This window comes from Lontra canadensis, unplaced genomic scaffold (assembly GCF_010015895.1).
Source record: "Lontra canadensis isolate GAN:19392208 unplaced genomic scaffold, GSC_riverotter_1.0 scaffold93, whole genome shotgun sequence".
Taxonomy (NCBI): domain Eukaryota; kingdom Metazoa; phylum Chordata; class Mammalia; order Carnivora; family Mustelidae; genus Lontra; species Lontra canadensis.
In genome coordinates, this window is record NW_022631087.1 from 5,693,356 (window position 1) to 5,712,303 (window position 18,948).

Genomic DNA, 18,948 nt, shown 5'->3' on the forward strand with positions numbered 1-18,948 from the left:
TAACGGGTCTCAGCCTGCAGTGGAAAAATAAACAAGCTGGGGCCAACAGGCAGAGGCATCTCTGGCCCATTTATGTAACAGGAGCTTAGAGACAGCCCGGAGCCTGGAGACTTTAGTAGAAGGAGAAAAGCTGCTTCTTCCTTTGCCACGCACCGTGGTGCAGTGTCTGTCTGAGGAGGAAAGGAAACTGGCGGGTCCCGGAGTAGTGATGGAGAGCTGGCAGAGATGATGAAGGAGGACACCCCACATAGTGCACATTCCTTCCACGGAAGCCTTGGGGCAGGGGCAGAGCAGGGCGGGGCAGGAGGAGAAAAGCTGAAATGGGCAATGGTAAGACCACCAGAGCCAAAGGAATGCCAGTAATCTGTAATATGATCTCAGGCTTTCCAGAGTTATTTCTCCCTTTGACAAATCGCCCATATGTCCTTCTCCCATTTTCAAGATGAGCACACAGGTACAGAGAGGTTAATTCACTTACCCAAGGCCACACAGCAAGTAAATGGGAAAGCCTTGCATTTGAACGCAGGCAATCTATCTCAGGGTCTGCTCCCGACTCTGTGTGATCCGCAGAATCAGGGCTGGGGGCAAAGAGGTTCTGGGGAGGGAAGACAAGGAAATGTGGTCAGAGAATGAGCCAAGGGGTCTTGCTGGTCTCCTCTGATGGGCTCCAAGAAGGAAAAGGTATCCTGATCTGAAAGGATGCCTTCTGCGCTGTTGTTGTAATGGGCTCTGGAGACAACGAGTGCAGGAGGGAGGAACATGGGGATGCGGGAGCAGGGAGAGCGCCCCGTTTCCACTCCTCTGCACATGGTCTGCACCTCCCTGCCCCTTCCCTTGCATCTCCTTTTCCTTCGACTTCTTCTGCCCCATCCACAAAAATAAATAACCTTCCCTCAGAGAAGGGCTCACTCTCCTAAGCGAGAGAGCAACAGGGAGAGCTCGGGCTGGGGACCAGCCTGATGACCTCCATCTCCAGGACCGATGGACCTACGACCCCCCATCACTTAACAGCAGGCCCCAGGGACACATCTGCAGTCCAGAGGAGAGGGGACACCCTGTGGAAGCAGAAGACAATGCTGGAGGCTGGCCCATCTCCCTGGGGCTTTTTCCGGAGGAGCGGGCCAAAATAGTTATGCACCTCCTGCAGCCTGGTGATAAGTGGCTACTTATTTACTGAGCTCACTGTTAGCTGTGCAAGTGGTAGAGCAGACTGGGGTCAGCTGCTCCCCAGAGCCGTGGAAACCAGGCTCAGAGCCGCCTTGTCTCATCTGCCTAAAACTCCAAAGTTAGAGAGAAGGTCCTTGCAGTTATGGGGACCCGGGGTAGAGGCTCTAAGTGGGCTGACCATGGAGCTGGTGAACTTGAACTCATCCCCTGGGCACACACGAGGAGAAGCCTGAGTAAGTATGAGAAACATAAACACGCTTACCTTACAAATAAGGTTTGAAGCAATATGGGAGAAAATGCATGGGCAAGTTGTGAAACACTCTGCTAGTTAAGATACTAGTTTGCTTCGTCATCATCACGGGCAACAGCATCAAAAGGGATTGCGTCTTATTTCACTCAGCATAATCTCTTCCAGTCCCATCCATGTTGATACAAAAGTTGGGTAAGTCAAGCAGAGAGAGTCAATTATCGTATGGTCTCACTCACTTGTGGAGCATAAGAAATAACACGGAGGATATGGGGAGATGGAGAGGAGAAGGGAGTTGGGGGAAATTGGAGGGGGAGATGAACCATGAGAGACTACGGACTCTGAAAAACAATCTGAGGGTTTTGAAGGGACGGGGGGTGGGAAGTTGGGTGAACCTGGTGGTGGGTATTATGGAGGGCACGTATTGCATGGAGCACTGGGTGTGGTGCATAAACAATGAATTCTGGTACACTGAAAAGAAATTAAAAAAAGAAAAAATTTAAAAAAAGGGATTGTGTCCTCTTTCTGATGTTTATCTAAAGCATCTGCTTTTCTTACAATGAACGCGTAAAAAGTATGTGTATGTAGGCTTTGTTTTGTTTTTATTGTTCTGTATGCAGGTTTTGAATAAGAGGTAAAAAGATAGAAGGCTTATCAGTTTCTGGGTAAATCCTAAAAAGTAAATCTAAGATACTATGAATCAAAATGTTTCTTTCCATGCTCCTAAGAACTGATAGCATGCCAATCTCCCAGGACACAGGCATGACAAAACTGTCACACACAGACCCAGGATCACCACCAACAGCTTGCAGGTGCTGCTCCATGGCTCTTGGGCTGCGAGGCTGTTACGGGAAGTCTGAAGCCCATGTGCTTGGTGGCCCCAGGGTCCTTTTGTTCTCTTTGGAGTCTGGTAACTTTGCTAGACTCTGGCCTGATACTACCATTCGGTGGCCATTCTCCTGGGACATGGTGTGCTCTTTTATGTCCAGAAAGATTTCTTGAATTTTAACTTTATTTGTTTAAAGATTTATTTTTAAGTCAACTCCAATCCCAATGTGGGGCTCGAACTTGAGACCCCGAACGAGATCAAGAGTCACACTCTCTTCTGACTGAGTCAGCCAGGTGCCCTCTGGATTTTTACTTTAAATATTTGTTCTGTTCATGCTTCTCAGTCTTCTTTGGGAATTCCAATGAGCAGATGTTGGACTTTTGCATTTATCCCGTGTATTCTTGCCCGACCTTTGTTTTCACTTTACTTTGCTCTTTGTCTTCATCTTTGTCTTCATTGTCGGTTACTTTTTTTTTAAAGGATTTTATTTATTTATTTTGAGAGAGAGAGAGAGAGAGCAGGAGCAGGGGGAGGGGCAGAGGGAGAGAGAGAAGCAGGCTCCCCACCAAGCAGGGAGCCCAACGTGAGGCTCGATCCCAGGACCCTGGGATCATGACCTGAACCAAAGGCAGAAGCTGAACTGACTGAGCCACCAGGAACCCCAATCGATCACTTTTTTTTTTAACAACATCTTTTCCCTTTCACAAGAATTCTGATAACATTTATTTTTGTGATGGCTTTATTTTTCTCATCTCTTCCTTCTTAAGCCTGACCAGTTTCCTCTTCATTTCCTCCTGGTGTCTTGCTGAGCCCTGAAATCCTTGTTTTGCTCTTGTACAGGAAACGGCGGCACTTGCTTTAAAAAAAGTAATTGCAAAGTAATTGTTCACAGTTTTCTTCCCTTTTTAAAAAAGAGTTAATTAATCTATTTATTTGAGAGAGAGAGTGGGCACACATGAGTGAGGGGAGGGACAGAGGGAGAGGGAGAAAGAATTCCAAGCACACACTCAGTGGAGCACAGAGCCTGTTGTGGGGCTGAATCCCATGATCCTGAGATCATGACCTCAGCTGAAAGCAAGAGGCAGACATTCGACTGACTGAATCACCCAGGTACCCCCTTTTTTTCTCCTTTTAAATTGTTCACAATTTTCATCAGCTTTTGGGCAACAGCTTTCTGGAGAGTTCTTTATATGCCATTTGTTTCTGTTATTTGTTTCTATTTGTAACTGTTTTTGTTTTTACTGTTTCCAGTTTGATGTTGAACATATATTTTTTTATTGTCATAAAATATGCATCACATAAAACTGACCATTTTCATCCCTTTTTAGATGTGCATTCAGCAGTATTAGTACATTCACATTGTTTGGCTGCCATCTCCAGAACTTTCTCATCTTCCCAAATGGCAACTGTGCCCCTTATGCACTGACTCCCCAGGGGTTCGCCCAGCCCCACCGCTCCCCACGACCACTTTTCTACCTCCCATCTTTATGAACTTGACTCCTCTAGCAACCACATACAATGAAATCATGCAATGTTTGTCTCTTGGGTCTGGCTTATTTCACTGAGCCTAACGTCTTCAAGGTTCATCCATGTTGTAGCATGTGTCAGAACTTCCCTCCTTCTGAAGGCTGAATAATATTTCCTTGTATGTGTTCTGTGTATCTATGCCATATACCACATGTTCTATTTATTCATTCATCCGTCAATGGACATCTAGGTTGTCTCTACCCTTTTGGCTATTGTGACTGATGCTGCTATGAACACAGGAAGACGGCGATTGGCTGGAGTCTCAGCGTCCAGTTCTCTTGCGTTATACCCAGGAATGGAATTGCCAGTAGTTCATATGGTAATTCTATTTTTCAGTTTTTGGGTATCTGATGTGCCACTGGTTGCGCCATTTTATATTCCCATGAGCAATGTACAAGTGTTCTGATTTCTTCACAATCCTGTCAACACTTGTTATTTTCTGTTTAATAATCCCTTTCTTAACGGGTGTGGGATGGTATCTCATTATGATTTTGATTTGCATTTCCCTGACAATGGGTGATATTGAGCATCTTTTCATGGGCTTATTGGCCACTTGTGTGTCTTCTTTGGAGAGGCATCGACTCAAGTCCTTTGCCCGTTCTTCAGTTGGGTTGATTGTTTTTTTGATGTCGAGTTAATATTTTTTTAAGTAGACTTTGTTTCGGTTGCTTGTTTTCATGGAACAGCTATTTATGGGAGACTCAAATAAGGAAGAAGCCAGGACTATGTTCTGTGCCAGCAGAACTGTTCTTTCTTCTGTGGGCGTTCTACATGAGTTTCTGTTTCTGTTTCTCCCAGGCTGTGGAATCAGGCAGTTTTCAAATTGTTCACAGTGCGGATTCTCTTTTCCTCTCCATTTGAAGGACAAACTGCTTCCTACAGATATGGCCCGTCTCACTGTGTTTCTTCATTTAGTCCATTGGTTCTTGGAACCAATCCAAATTTGGTGCCAATCTGTACAGATTATTCTATTTTAGAGATAGATTTTACTTCTGCACTTTGGGAATGCCCTTCACCTTGAAAAGGGCCTTTTCGTTTTTCTCTCTTTCTTTTTTTTTTTTTTTTTTTTTTTTTTTTTTTTTTTTTTTTTTTTTTTTGCGATTACTGGCATTTTCTCTCCTTTTCCTGCCAAAGTCCTACTCATTTCTCTGACTTCTGGCATCTTTTAGAAGAACAGGAAAAATGGTACCTAATTTTCACAGTTTCTAATGGATGATGTTTGCATCCTTTCCTTGTTACTTTCAAATAATGGCCAAGAGACGCTGACAACTGGATCCATTCATCCAGCACCCATATCCAGAAGTCCAGCATCATCACAGGATAATGGAGAGAGAAAAGAGACTTCTGGGTCCCTCCTTTTACTTCCACTTCTTGGGCAAGTTCCTCTGAGTCTTTAGGGGGTCTCTTTTATTCCCCAGTTCCCTCTTTCATGTTGGGACTTCTCGGGGTTCCATTCTTGGTTCTCTCTTCTCCTTCTAGGCTCACCATCTTCCATGGATTCCATATGCTTACAAATTCTTAGGTCTGACTCCCTAGGTGTCAGCTCTGTGTGCAGCCACCGCCTCTCTGGATGACTGTGGGGTCTGTTTTCTTCTTTAGGAGGTGAAGCTGCCTCCCTTCTGGCTCAGGACCCACTCTCATCTGCAGTGAGAGAAGCACCGGGGAGCGGTCAGAGCACCTTGACTACAGCATCACCTGGAATCTTCCCAGGTAACACTCCCTTTCCCTCAGATTCTTCTGAACCACAGTGCAGTCTTGATTGACAAGGGGAGATGCTGGAGACTGGCAAGTAGCCTGGGGCCCTGAGTATGGGTGGTCCTAGATCCTAAAATGAAGGCGAGGGTCTAAGGCCTCATTCTCATTCTCATTTCCCACAAGATCCAGCTCACAACCGCCTTACTATTCGAGACATTGCATCCAGGGCCCCTAAGCTCCAGGTACCATATTTTATGAACCCCAAATCAGAATATATATTCAGATTGAGATACAGACTCTGCATGACCCCCACCGATCCCTGCACCCCTCAACTGGTAGGCTTGTGCAGCGAGTTTGGGGGTCAGCTTTCACTTGTGCGTTCAGGAACCCAGACGTAACTGTACTTGGTCTCTGTCCGGCCACACCCCTCACTCAGTGGTCCTTGGAGAATATATTAGCACAAGAGGCTATGGCATCTCCTGGCTTGTGCTTGAATCTCTAGAGCCCAAGAATTTGCCAGAGAGTTCCCTGGCACAGTGGATTTCATTATGTGGTTTACTCCAAGAGAGCCTCTCTCTCCCTGTAAACTCAAACCCAGATCTCAGGAGCACTCTGGCCTCTGGCTGATGAACTGGGCGTGCCCAACTGAGGAGAGATGAGGGAGCAAGATGGACAGGCCAGTTCATCATTCCTCGGGGGCAGAGACAGGAAGCCGAGAGAGAGAGGGCTCGTGAGTGTGTGTGTGTGTGTGTGTGTGTGTGTGTGTGGTCCTTGAACGGAGGGTGGCTACAGCCAAGGCCCCTCAGTGTTGGGGAATCTAAGCCAATCAGAGGAGTATGAAGCCCTTTCTGGGAGAAGGGTGGCTGCTTCCTCCCAGGTAGTCTGATGTTCTGAGCTCTCCTGCCAGAAGGTACATTTTAAACTACAGAAATGATATGGAATATGGAATATGAAGATTCATGAAACTTGTCTCTAATCCTCTGCATAAATCACAAAGTCTTAGAGGGGCTTCCTAAAACTGAAGGGATATGGGTCCATCTCAAGGAGACCCAGCACTGCCAGGCCTTGGTCCTGTTCACTCACTCTTACTTCTCCCCACAAAATGAGGTAGCCCTATCTCCCCAAGGCCTGTTCTAGGCCAGGACTGGGAAGACAGTCAACCACAGTTTTATTTTATTTTAACTTTTAAAAAAGATTTTATTTATTTATTTGAGAGAAAGAGAGCACAAGTTGGGGGAGGGGCAGAGCGAGAGGGAGAAGCAGGCTCCCCACTGAGCAGGGAGCCCAACGTGGGGCTAAATCCCAGGACCCTGAGATCATGGCCTGAGCCGAAGGCAGATGCTTAACCGACTGAGCAACCAAGGCGCCCCTCATCAACAATTTTAAATAGAAAAATATTCAGTTTCGTGAATGATGAGCCCTTCTTCTAACTGTGCCCCCATTATGGGTTGTTCACCAGGTATAGTGTAGACAGGAGAGCAAAGACATGTCTACCTTCAAGGAGCTTTCATGGGCAGCCACTCAAAAGCACTTACTACGTCAGCTGAGACCTCTTCAGTGTGTCTGTGTGGGCTAGAAAGAGAGCAAAGAAGGAAAGAGCAGAACACCTAAAACAATGTGATTCAGATCAAGGTGGAACAATTACGGCAATAAATAAGAAAAATTCATATCCATAACATTAATTAGTAAAGAGTATTAAACTGGGTACAAATCAGATTGAAATCATTTTCTGCATATAGGAGATACTCTGTAATGAAAATGACCCCAAAGGTCAAAATAACAGGTTAGGAAAACTTGGCACATGTAGATTTTTTTTTAATGACAATATTAATATTGAATGACATTAATTCATCCAACTTTTGCTTGTCTCACTATGTGCTCAACAGTGTTCCCTCCACTAAACGCCTTACCACACAAGCTGGAGAGTTGGTCATGACCAGGGGGTGAGGAAAAAGGATGCCTTGTTACGAAGGTGTTTTTATTTTACTGTTTTGGTTTGTTTTTTAAGATTTTATTTATGTATTTGACAGAGAGAGAGAGAGCGCGCACGCGTCTGCAAGCACAAGTCGGGGGGACGGGCAGAGAGAGAGGGAGAAGCAGGCTGAGCAGGGAGTCTGACGCAACACTTGCTCCCAATACCCTGGGATCATGACCTGTGCTGAAGGCAGACACTTAGCCGACTAAACCACCCAGACGCCCCTATTTTACTGGTTTTTATTGTGAAAGAAGCATGTGGTTTCTGTAACAAAGTCCAGTAAGACAGATGAGCCAAAGGTAGAGGGGTGGGTCTTCCCTCCCCCAACCTCAGCCTCTCTCCCCCAGGCTAAGCCTGCTCTCCACTGAGTGTACCTCCACCCGAATTTTCCCCTAGTTCTAGACCACATATATAATCTTTTTAAAAATGGAGATCATGTTATTCACTTTTTTTTTTTTTAACTTAACAAATCTTGGATCTCTTTCCAGGTCAGTTCATATAGATTGGGTTCATTCTTTCTTGAGTCTGTAAGTCCTTCTTTTATGTTGGTGTGTTTAAATGTAAATGGTCTCCCCACATGGATATTTCCGGGTGTTTTCATTTCTCTTGACCACTGCAAGGAATTGGTGAGGGTCTTACACATGCTTCTCTGTGTATAAGCCATTTTGTTTGTGGGGGACGACTTTCCGGAGGAGGAATGGGAACTTCAGCCTACGCACATTTATGTTTTGAGATACTCCAAATCATCATTCTGAAAGTATTATTACTTCCGCTCCAACCAAGTGTCTCGGAAGACACAGTCCCTTCTCTCTTTCTCAGCAGCATGGGGTACTTTTATTCTTCTTTTTCATTAAGATTATTTATTTGAGAGAGAGAGCACAAAACTCAAGCAGACTGTGCTGGCCATGGAGCCCTACACAGAGCTCACTCTCACGACCCTAAGATCACAACCTGAGCCAAAACCGAGAGTCGGACGCTTAACCAACTGCGCCACCCAGGTGCCCCAAGGATGCTTTCATTCTTTTAACTTTTGCCGAAGTGGTCGATGAGATGGTATTTTGCTGTGGCCTAAATATGAATTTTGGGGGGCTGCCAATGTATTTATTGGCCATTGTATTTCTTCCTCTGTGAAACATCTTTTCAAAGAACGTGAGAAATACCTGTTTACAGAAAACGAGAACCAAAGTTGAAATATCGCGGATTTTGTTGCTGCCCCTTGAATCTTCAAAAAAGGAAGAGGTATGGGTGAGGGCTAGGGCCAGGGAGGAGAAACGTTTATGAATCACATTAAAAACCTTTAAAAATCAAAAGCATCCCATGAAGCTGTGGCAAACATCAGAAAGCTTGAAAGTGCTTTGAAGCTTCCAGAAAACAAGCAATTCTCATGTCATATAAATTGCCCCAGAAACACAAAACACAGTATGTATTAAGCAAGGAATGAATATAACACTAGTAATAAGCTCTGATTACACAGAAAGAAAACTATACCTCAATATTCTCAATATCTGTGACCCTAAGATGAACATATTAAGTATAATAGGGAATGTAAATCCATAGCAGATTGGTACGGAAATCTGCAATGACCACACTGAGGTTTTCAAGAAAATACGGGGACAATTCGATATCTGGAAATTTATGCAGACAATACATTCTATTCATAGGATAAATTAAAAAAAGGAAAATTATGATCATCTCCTTAGAGCCTGAAAATAATCCTAATAAAAATATTTTAATATAGGAATAAAACACAAACCTTAGCATGATGAAGAGTGGTTTTGGCAAACCAGCTGCCAATAGCGAAATGCTACAGCCGTTTCATAAAATTAAATAATTTAAGAACTCAAGCTAACCCAACAAAGCATGGAACCAAAATGAGAAAAATAAGTATTGAAAAAATAGGAAAACCACCCGAGATTATGTATTCTTGAAGCATTCATTCAATGACGATTATAATTAGCAAGCATTCAGTGAAGCACAGAGGAGTGTTGAAAACGAATAACGTTTCTGTAGAGTAACATTTCTGTAGAGTAACAAAGCAAGTCAGAAACCTAAGAGATCACCAGTTTCACCAGGTCCTGGGTAGCACTGAGTCTTATCAGAGTTTAATTGTTTGGTTAAAATCATTAGACCAAGATGATGAGAAATTTTCAAGACATTAAGATTTTTGATATTCTAACCTTGCTTTTCTTGTCTACAATGTTATAACTAGGTAGTCTGTTTTGCCAGAGCATCATTAAAAATTTTATGGACAAGGTGACTAGAGAAGAAGTGTACTACATACTCTTTCATCCAGAGGCTTGGGAGACGGTGGTGGCGAGAAGTGGTTTGGACAGGTAATCCTAGAACAGTGATGTGTGTGTGTGGTGGTGGGCGGGGGGGGGGGGGGGTTGGTAATCACCACAATGTGTGTTCTATGAAAGCGGGGATTTGGACTGATGGGCCCAGAGACCTAATCCCAGCCTCTAGAACAGCGTCTGGCACCGACCTGACTCCCAGGATATTTGAGCTAGGGAAGGAAATCTGATTGTTAAGATCCAGATTCTGTCACTAAGCTGTTGCCTGTTTCATGGCAGGAAACATACAAATGTGTTCGGACCAAGCTGGCTAAGCGTGGATCGTGCTGTCTCATGTATCTCCTTTTGCAATCGGAAATGTGCAGAAAAGGGGGCGGGAGGATTTACACATCCTCATAAAACATTTTTGTAGGAAAGCGAGTTTAAAACCTTTGGTAAGCACGTTATCAGGTGCCGAGACCCTCCGCCTATTGGCCGATGGATTCCTAGAAGCAGAATTTGCTTCCTTTTCCCCATCCTTGCTCATGTCACCAGAATGTCTAGGCTTTGGGACCTAAACTCCTGGGCCTCCTCTTTCACAGCCTTTGCCCGGCCCTTTAGGCTCTCCGGCAGAGCATGGCCCCAGCCTTAGAGAGGCTGTCCTTACTCTTGCCCAAGGGTCCATAGGTTCTGTAAAAGGAGCTCCAGGGCCTACCCTAAACTCTTAAATTATTAAAATCTTCCTGAGGCATGCAAACCAGAGCTGCCTGCCCTTTTACGATGGGAACAGTCCATTCCACGTACCTCCCTCCCTCCCTCCCCCCATCCGTCCCTCTTCCAGTCTTCAGACTCACGGGGCCCATTGATCCTGGGGCAGCTCAGAACAAAGCCCTTTATGCATGTTGCTGGCTGATGGACTTGGACTCAAGTGAATTAGTTCGCGCCCACAGTGTCTATGCACGGGCTTGTCCCCCCTCCTTTGGTGAAGGCAGAAGAGACGGTTTCCCTTTTCTCAAGGGAGCAGTAGCCTTGACCAGCAGGTGAGGCCAACTAGAAGCTTTTGGGAAGCTGGAGTCCCAGGTTCTCAGCCAAATCCCATCACAGACTGGCTTGTCATCTAGGGAGAGTCACTTTGCCCTCGGGGCCAGCATTGTCCTCAGGGGCAGGGGCTTGGACTCACTGATGGAGCAAACGTGGCAGATAGCCACTTTCTTTCTGCACTGGGCTGGCAGAGAGCATCAGGGACAATGCAGCAGTGCATCTCAGAGCCTACAGGTGTATCAAAGTACTTCTGTGACAGTGGTCTGGACACCCCATCCGCTGCGGCAGGGGCGTGGACGCCTTTCTGCCATCTATGTCCAGACAATCTGGGGAAGCCTTCCTCCTCTAGCACTGTGTAGTTCTAAGACTCGTTGGAGGGAAGCTCAACTCCTACGTGTACAGAAACGTCCCAAAGAACACACGGAGTAAAGTCTTTGTTAAAGAGTGACATGGTGCTGGGGCGGAGTTTTGGGAGGCTCCTGCTGCTTCCCTGAGCAGGGGTCCGTTGGTTGGTCTACCTTAGGCTGCTGATGGCCTTGCCCAGGGCTCTAAAGTGATCATCAACAATCCCTTTTTGGAGGACTCAGGACTGCTTGGTCTCAGCGTGGTTTTCCCAGGAGCCCTGCCTTCTTTTTCAAAGACCTCCTCTCCAGTATTAAACCCCATGCCTGGTCTGTTGTGGGTGCTCACGTAGGACAAGGACGAGAACAAACCTAAGGGTCAGAGAAGTCAGACTCTGAGACGTGCTGTAGGCAGCTGTTTCCGGCATCCCGCGCAGTCCAGTGGTGTCCACCTGGGAAGGCCCCGATCCTGTAAGACAAATTTGCTCAGAACGGTGATTCCCAAACACAGATCCTACAGAACCTTGTGTTCTAGGAACTAGACAAAATCGATTCCACAAGAAAATGGAATAATGGTGATCTTTTCTCCAAAATACAGGGGAAATTTTAATTTAATGGAGAGGACTTTTTAACTTTAATTTTAATTTAATGGGAGAATTTTTTCCTTCCTCATTACTTCTTCTTAAGATGACTTACTTTCCTGCTCACAAGCGAACAGAGCAGAAGTTTCCGTGTCTAAGCACGACCGCCCTCTTATTAGAAATCTACTTCTGGTTTGCCAAAATAACACAACACCATCAAACCGAATGGCGAACGATGAGCCCTTCTCTATAAAAGAGGTCATATCTGGGGTCTCCTTAGACGTTCTCCCTCCTTTTTCTTTGCAAGTGTTGTTTTGTTAATTATCGGAGTTAATTCTAGTACATGCACATGATAAAAAATACTTCAAAGGAGCAGAAGGGCAAACAGTCAAAAGTAAAATCTCCCTCAAACCGTTCCCTGCTCCCCAGCTCTCTTCCCCAGAAGCAACCACGATTTCCAGGTAGATCCCTTTTTAACGGAAAAACAGAAAACCAAGCCCTCTCCTCTATCGGTTGTCAGGACTCTCATTTCCCTGGATAGCCTTGCTCACGAGCTGTTCTAGATGTATAAATTACACACGTGTGCCTATCTATAGTCATTAAGAGAAGATAACAAAAGTCATCCGTACTCATCACAGTGGTCATTAGTCCCCTGGACAGCCAGACAAGAGCTGTCCGTGGGTGCGTGGACCAGCAAGCCAGTCTGGACGCACAGGGCGATGGCTTCGACTTTGTTCCACTGCAAACATGCAGGTGACCCCCCGCCCCAGGTGACCCTCTAGAGAGGGACCCTGTGTCTGGATGCTTCATGCCCAGGACACTGCTCCCTGAACGCGTGAGAGAACTCAGATGACCTAGAAGTTTTAGCTTTATTGGGGAGCCCATCCCAGAGCTGGAGAAATAATTCCGTGATTTGCGCTGCCCACAGGGATGAGGCCGACACGCTGTACCACATCCTGATGGAAGAGTTGATCCAATGGAAGGCAGTGTCCATGCCGGAAGACCTCTCGCAGGAGGAGAAGATGTTTCTCTTATGCTTTCCCCTGCAGAAGCGTAAGCTGGAAAAGAGCATCGAGGAGCTTCGCGCCATCGCATACCAAGTGGACGCCACCCATAAGATGCTCACCAAGACCAACCTGGTGGCCAGCTCCTCGGGCACTATCTCAGGAGTCTTGAACCTCTTGGGTTTGGCCCTGTCCCCTGTGACAGGAGGGACCAGTCTGATGCTCTCAACGGCTGGGCTGGGCCTGGGGGTGGCAGCGGCTGCCACCAGCGTGTTGACAACTTTCTTAGAAAGCAACAACAACTCGACAGCCCGAGAGAGAGCCAGCAAGGTGATACAGATGGAAACCCCCGCGGCGTACAACACTCTGGAAGGAATAAGCTTTCCCCAAATCGGTGCTGCTTTGACCTGCGTCGATAGGTGTGTCAAAGCCGTTCAGCACATCAAGGGACTTCGGGCCTACCAGATGGCCAAAGCCAACTCTGGCTTCATGGCTAAGGTCAAAAATTTCATAGCCACAGGCGGTGTCCCCTTCTGGAGGGCAGGAGGGCAGCAGACAGCCATCGAAGCCTCCGCTCTGACCATGACCAGAGGTGCGCGGCTGCTGGGTGCTGCTGGGGCTGGCTTCCTACTCATGCATGACGTGAAAAGCCTCCTGGACAGCTGGAAGCACCTGGAGGACGGGGCCAAGGCAGAGACCGCCGAGGAGCTGAGGGCGATCGCCCGGCAGCTGGAGCAGGAGCTGAGGCAGCTCAACAAGCGTTACACGCAGACCCTCCAGGGTGGGGCTGGTGGAAGAGCCGGTCGCCAGAGCAGGAGGTAGGAAGGAAGGGGTGCAGGGTGCATAGGGCAGATGAGGTCCTGGTCTTCCTGAGGTCCCCCCAGGGCCGTGCTCAACAGGCAGGTGCATACACAGAGGCAGGTTGGAAACTGTCCTTCCTGCCGAGACAGAGGATGTTGCCCGCACCCTTCTGCCAAATGAGGTCCCTCCTCTTTTTTCCAGAATCCCATCTTTTTCGCTCGAAGCGCTGCCCACACACTTCAGAAATCACAAATTTCTTCAGAAATCACAAATTTCGTGTAGGTGCTCGCTGCCTGTCTTCCCTCGCGGTGTGCCCCCTGGGAGGGCAGGGGTGCGGGCGTCCCCAGTATCCAGCGGGGCCTGGCTCACCGCAGGGGGCCACCAACGCGCGTCTTGAATGACATGAGGGCAGCCTTCCAGGATATAGGTGACGTTTCAAATGAGCTGGGAAAAGAATTTTGTTTGAAAAATAGTTTATATTTCTAGACTCTTTTTTTAAAAAAATATTTTATTTATTTGACAGAGTGAGAGAGAGAGAGAGCACAAACAGGGCAGCGGCAGGCAGAGCCGAGAGCAGGCTCCCCGCTGAGCAGGGAGCCTGACATGGGGCTCAGTCATGATCATGGATAAGGGTCATGACCTGAGCTGGAGGCAGATGCCCCACCGACTGAGCCACCCAGGCGCCACTAGACTTTCCTTTTTAGGGACATTAAATATCTAGCTGTAAAAAGTAAAAACCATTCCTGGGGAAATAAAGGAGAATTTCAAAACTCCTCTTTAATTTTATAGGGAGGATAAAATGGGACTGGGTAGCAAGGCCACCTCCTGGGTTCCCGGGGATGGACGCACCAGCCTTTGCTGAGGGTGTGAAGGCTCATAATTATAAATTCATTCATTCATTCATTCATTTGTTCGTTCTGCAGATTTTAGTTAACTGAAGCCCGTAACAGGGACCCAGGGCCTACGGGAGTGTTTCCAAACTTGACCGCAAGTTGGAATCACCTGGGAAAATTCAATGACTACTGATGAGGCGGGGGTGGGTCCCTCGTGTCCCCAGGGACTGGGATTTCCTCGACTGGGGTTATGACCTGCACCTGGGGAGTTCTAAAGGCTCTCCCAGTATTTCCACTGTACAGCCGAGGTTGGGAACCACTGCTTGGAGGTGTTTGAGGTCTTCTTACTCTACTGCATTAATATACTTTTTACTCTTCGGGTACTTTTTCTCGCTTCTTAATAAGCTGGGGCAAATTTGGGGGTGAACTATGAAACACAAGGATTCATATCCTAAAGGATCTTGCCTGCCTCCTCCTACCCATGCCCGTCATGGAGTACAAGCTTAGGCCAGGACATCTGGAGAAAAGACACAGTCTCTGCTCTAACGGCCCTGGGGACCCAGGAAGGGGACAGTCCCCAGATAAGCCAAGCTAATGAGGAAGAGGTCAACGGTAGGACACAAGGATAGCTGGGTGCTGGGGAGCCCCTGACAGGTGCACTTACCCCTGGTGGGGGAGAGAAGCCAGGGCTTTCCTGGGCTTTGTCTATGCCAGGCACCTGGCCGAGCCCTGCATGCACACTGGGAGTGTGCATTTGTGGGCAGAGGGACCGTTCATGAACTTGGTGGATATACAATTACTCACTGAGCGCCTCTGTGTCCAACAGCCATCAGACCCGGCTGCACGAGATACACAATGTCCGAGGGTGGGAAGTGAAAGCACTACCTCTGCCAGCCCCAGCATGTCCAGACGCCCAAGGCTACTTTCTAGAAGATCCCAATTAGGGCACAGAGGTGAGTAAACTACTTCTTTTCCCTTTCTGCCCGACCTGGTCCGGCTGCCTCCAGGGAATCTTGGTTTAGCAGAGGCAAAATACGGTCTTCGACTAAGAAAACTCAGGGTCAGGACATTTGTTTGCAATGATCTAATGATAGCAGAAGGAAGACCAGCAGTGGCCCGTGATAATCCCTGGGGACTCCGGAAATGCTGGGGTTGGAAGGGAAATTTGTGAACAGACAGGATTTTCTGGGTGTACACATGGGGTTCAAGGCCAAGGAGACCTAAATATTCATGCTAATTTAAGCTGAGTGTGCATATATTTAGAACAACTCTTTTCCAAACTGTATATAACTACCCAGTACATTTAGAATTAAGACTTTTAAAAAAAAAGATTTGAGAGAGAGAAAAAGAGATAGCAGGCGTGTGCATGGACGCAAGCAGGGGAAGGGGCAGAGGGGATAGGAGAGCGGAAGAATCTCAAGCAGACCCTGCAGTGAGCACGGAGCCTGACATGGGTCTGGATCTCATGGCCCTGAGCTCATGACCTGAGCTGAAACTAAGAGTCAGGATGCCTAACCGACTGAGCCACCCAGGCGCCCCTAGAATTAAAACTTTAAAAAACCCCTTTATTTTAAAATTAACTGTGCCTGGGGTGCCTGGCTGATTCTGTTCATGTAGCATGCAACTCTTGATCTCAGGGTTGTGAGTTCGAGCCCCACTTTGGGTGTAGAGATGACTGAAAATGAAGTCCTAAAATAAAATAAAATAAAATAAAATAAAAATCTGCTCTGCAACTCCTCCACTGCCTTCCTGCCCTGCCCCCACCCTTTCTTTCATTAGGCAGGACTCAGGAAATCTGGCCGGTGGTCTGTTGCTCATACCCAGATTCAACTTCCATCCCCAGTGCCCTGCAAGGAGGAGTCCGAGATTTGCAAAAGGCTGTTACTGAAAGTTAATCCCTGCATACAGTAGAATTGATAGTTGTGAAAAACTAGACACTATCAACATGGCCCAGTGCTAGGACACTGGTCCAAGACACCTAGTCATCCATTTGAGAGAACATGATGTACCTATCCAGATGGTGTTCAGGAGAGCCCGTCATTGGATCAGCGTGGAAAACATCTCTTCTACCCAGTTAGATGAGAAAAGCAGGATGAGAATTGTGTACACACTTTCTCTTCTCAGATCTAAGCCGGAGAGACTCAGCAAGGTCCCACGACAGCCACCTCTGTCTGTGGGGGACATGCTTATGTGTTCCTTCATTCCATCTGTCTGTAGTTATCAAGTTTTCTATGATGTGGACTACTTGTTTTATGAAATGGAAAGCAGATAAATGAGTATTGACATCAAAATAACAGATTTATTTATTTATTATTTATTTTTAAAGAGAAACAACCCATCATCTGCTGGTCTTAGGTTAGTTCCTTCAATCACTTGAATGAACACAGCCTCCGCCTCCCCACGGAAAAAGCCATCCTGGGAGGAGGAGAAGGAAGGTGTTTTCTGGGAAGACTGTTCTCACGATGTGAGCAGCGGCTGAAAAGTCACTAAAAGGAAGTCTAAGTCTTTTGGGTTCTTGGACCCAATTCCAGTGTGTGTGTGTGTTACGTGTGTGTGTGTGTGTGTGTGTGTGTGTGTGTAATCACCACGGTAAGATAGCAAATGCTGGACTTTTCTACCCTAAGAAAACTCTAGGCTAACCTGACTGATTTATGAACTTGTTTTGCAGAAGTTGACCAATCACCAGTAAGACTGGCTAAGACAGGAGAAAACCAGGAAGAGTTCTTGCAACTGTGCAGAAGGGACCAGGAGCGAATGAAAGTATTCTCCATGAGGACATACCCTGAGATGTCCCCCCATTCATCACACTTACATTTTTGAATGCTTGTCCCATGAAGGGACACACTTGCTCAGAAAGGAAGGCACCTGCATTTTCCTCTATCCAATTAACATATTTCATTCCACTTACATGCTGACCCCTTGTCCTTAAACATACCCAACCCCCAACCCTTCAGGGAGAAGATCTGAAGTTTGTTTGGCCGCCTCTTGAATAAACCCTTTCCTTGAGGCATAATCCACGTGTCAGTGACCAGCTCTGTTGTGCATTGGATAGAGCTCGGGTTTGGTTACGTGTATGTGTATGCGCTAGGGAGGCTTCTGCACCCCCACAGCAATTTTGTGACACCAACGCCATCCAAGAATTCAGTTCAATTCTTACACTATCTACTCGGGAGAGAACATCACATTCCACAGGTGAAGGTTCAGTCCCACAGGCCCACCCTCCCCTTCAGAGGCCAATTCTGACCGCCTGGCTGTCCATCAGAGGTTCCCACAACCCGATCCTTGGATTTGATTAATTTGCTACAGCAGCTCCCAGAACTCAAGGAAACCCTTTTACTCACAAGATTACCCATTTATCATGAAGGAAATTGAAGAATATGGACAGCCAGATGAAGTGATACATAAGGCAAGGACCTGAACAAAGGAGCTTCTGTCCCCACTGAAGTTTGGGGCCAGCACAGTGGCACGTGCAAGTGTTCTGGCTTCCTGACCTGGAAGATCTCTGAACCCTGTCCTTTTTGGGGTCTCAGGGGGCTTCATCACGGAGGCATGATAGATTAACTCCTTGGCCATTGGGTGATTCAAACTTTAGCCTCTCTACCCTCCCAGAAAATCAAGGCGTGAGACAAAATTCCAACCCTTGGTTCACGGTTGGTTCCCTTGGCAAGCAGACCCCAACCTTAGGTGTTTCCCAAAGTCTCCTTGGGAATCTAACTCCAGCTGTGGTGAACTTACCATGTGCTGTGAATAACAAGACACTTGTTTCACCTCAGAAGCTCTGCAGTGTTTTCAGGAGCTGAGGACAAGAGACCAAATATCATAACACAAGGTGTACCCATGGCTCTTATCACTCAGGAAATTCCAAGGTTTTTTGGGAGCTGTGAGCCAGGAACTGTGGATGAAGATCATATATATATGAAAAATATATTTTGGTCATCCAAATGAATGACCAAATATATGTATTTCTTATAAATCACAGTATTGTTCCTACATAGTCTCTAATCTGTTCATCCATCCATCTCACCTATCTATCTGTCCATCATCCATCCATCTACCATCTGCACACCACCCATCCATCCAATCTATCCATCTATCCACTCATCCAACCACCCACTAATCTGTCCATCCATTTATCCATCCATGTACCACCTATCTACCCATCCATGCACCCATGCCCTCCATCCATCCATCCGTCCGTCCATCCATCTCATCCAACCATTAGTCTAGTTATCTACTCTCCATCTATCCATTCATCTATCCATCCATTCATCTACCCATCCATCTATCCATCCATGCATCACCTGTGTACCCATCCAACCACCCATGCCTCCATCCATCCATCCATCCATCCATCCATCCATCTCATCTGTCCATTGGTCCATTCATCCATCTCTCCATCTATCCATCCATCCATCCATCCATCCACCCATCTCATCTGTCCATTGGTCCATTCATCTATCTGTCCATCCATCTATCCATCCATCCATCCATCCATCCACCACCCACCATCCACTCATCCACCCATCCAGATATTCACTGATTACCTACTAAGTGAAAGGCATTTTTCTAGGCTGTTGGGATAGAGCAGTGAACAAAACACATCCCTACCTCCATGGGGTTTATAATCTCATGGT

General features: G+C 46.7%; 1 protein-coding gene across 1 annotated transcript; it reads left to right on the forward strand.

Moving 5' to 3' along the window:
- The first annotated feature begins 1,139 nt into the window (after positions 1 to 1,139).
- On the forward strand, positions 1,140 to 17,291 carry APOL5 (apolipoprotein L5). Its single transcript, XM_032836549.1, is given in 7 exon segments — positions 1,140 to 1,400; positions 5,370 to 5,480; positions 9,650 to 9,773; positions 12,605 to 13,498; positions 15,141 to 15,195; positions 15,197 to 15,267; positions 16,983 to 17,291. Coding segments are annotated over 6 exon segments (1,323 nt in total). The 5' UTR covers positions 1,140 to 1,309; the 3' UTR covers positions 15,245 to 15,267; positions 16,983 to 17,291.
- The last annotated feature ends 1,657 nt before the right edge of the window (positions 17,292 to 18,948 follow it).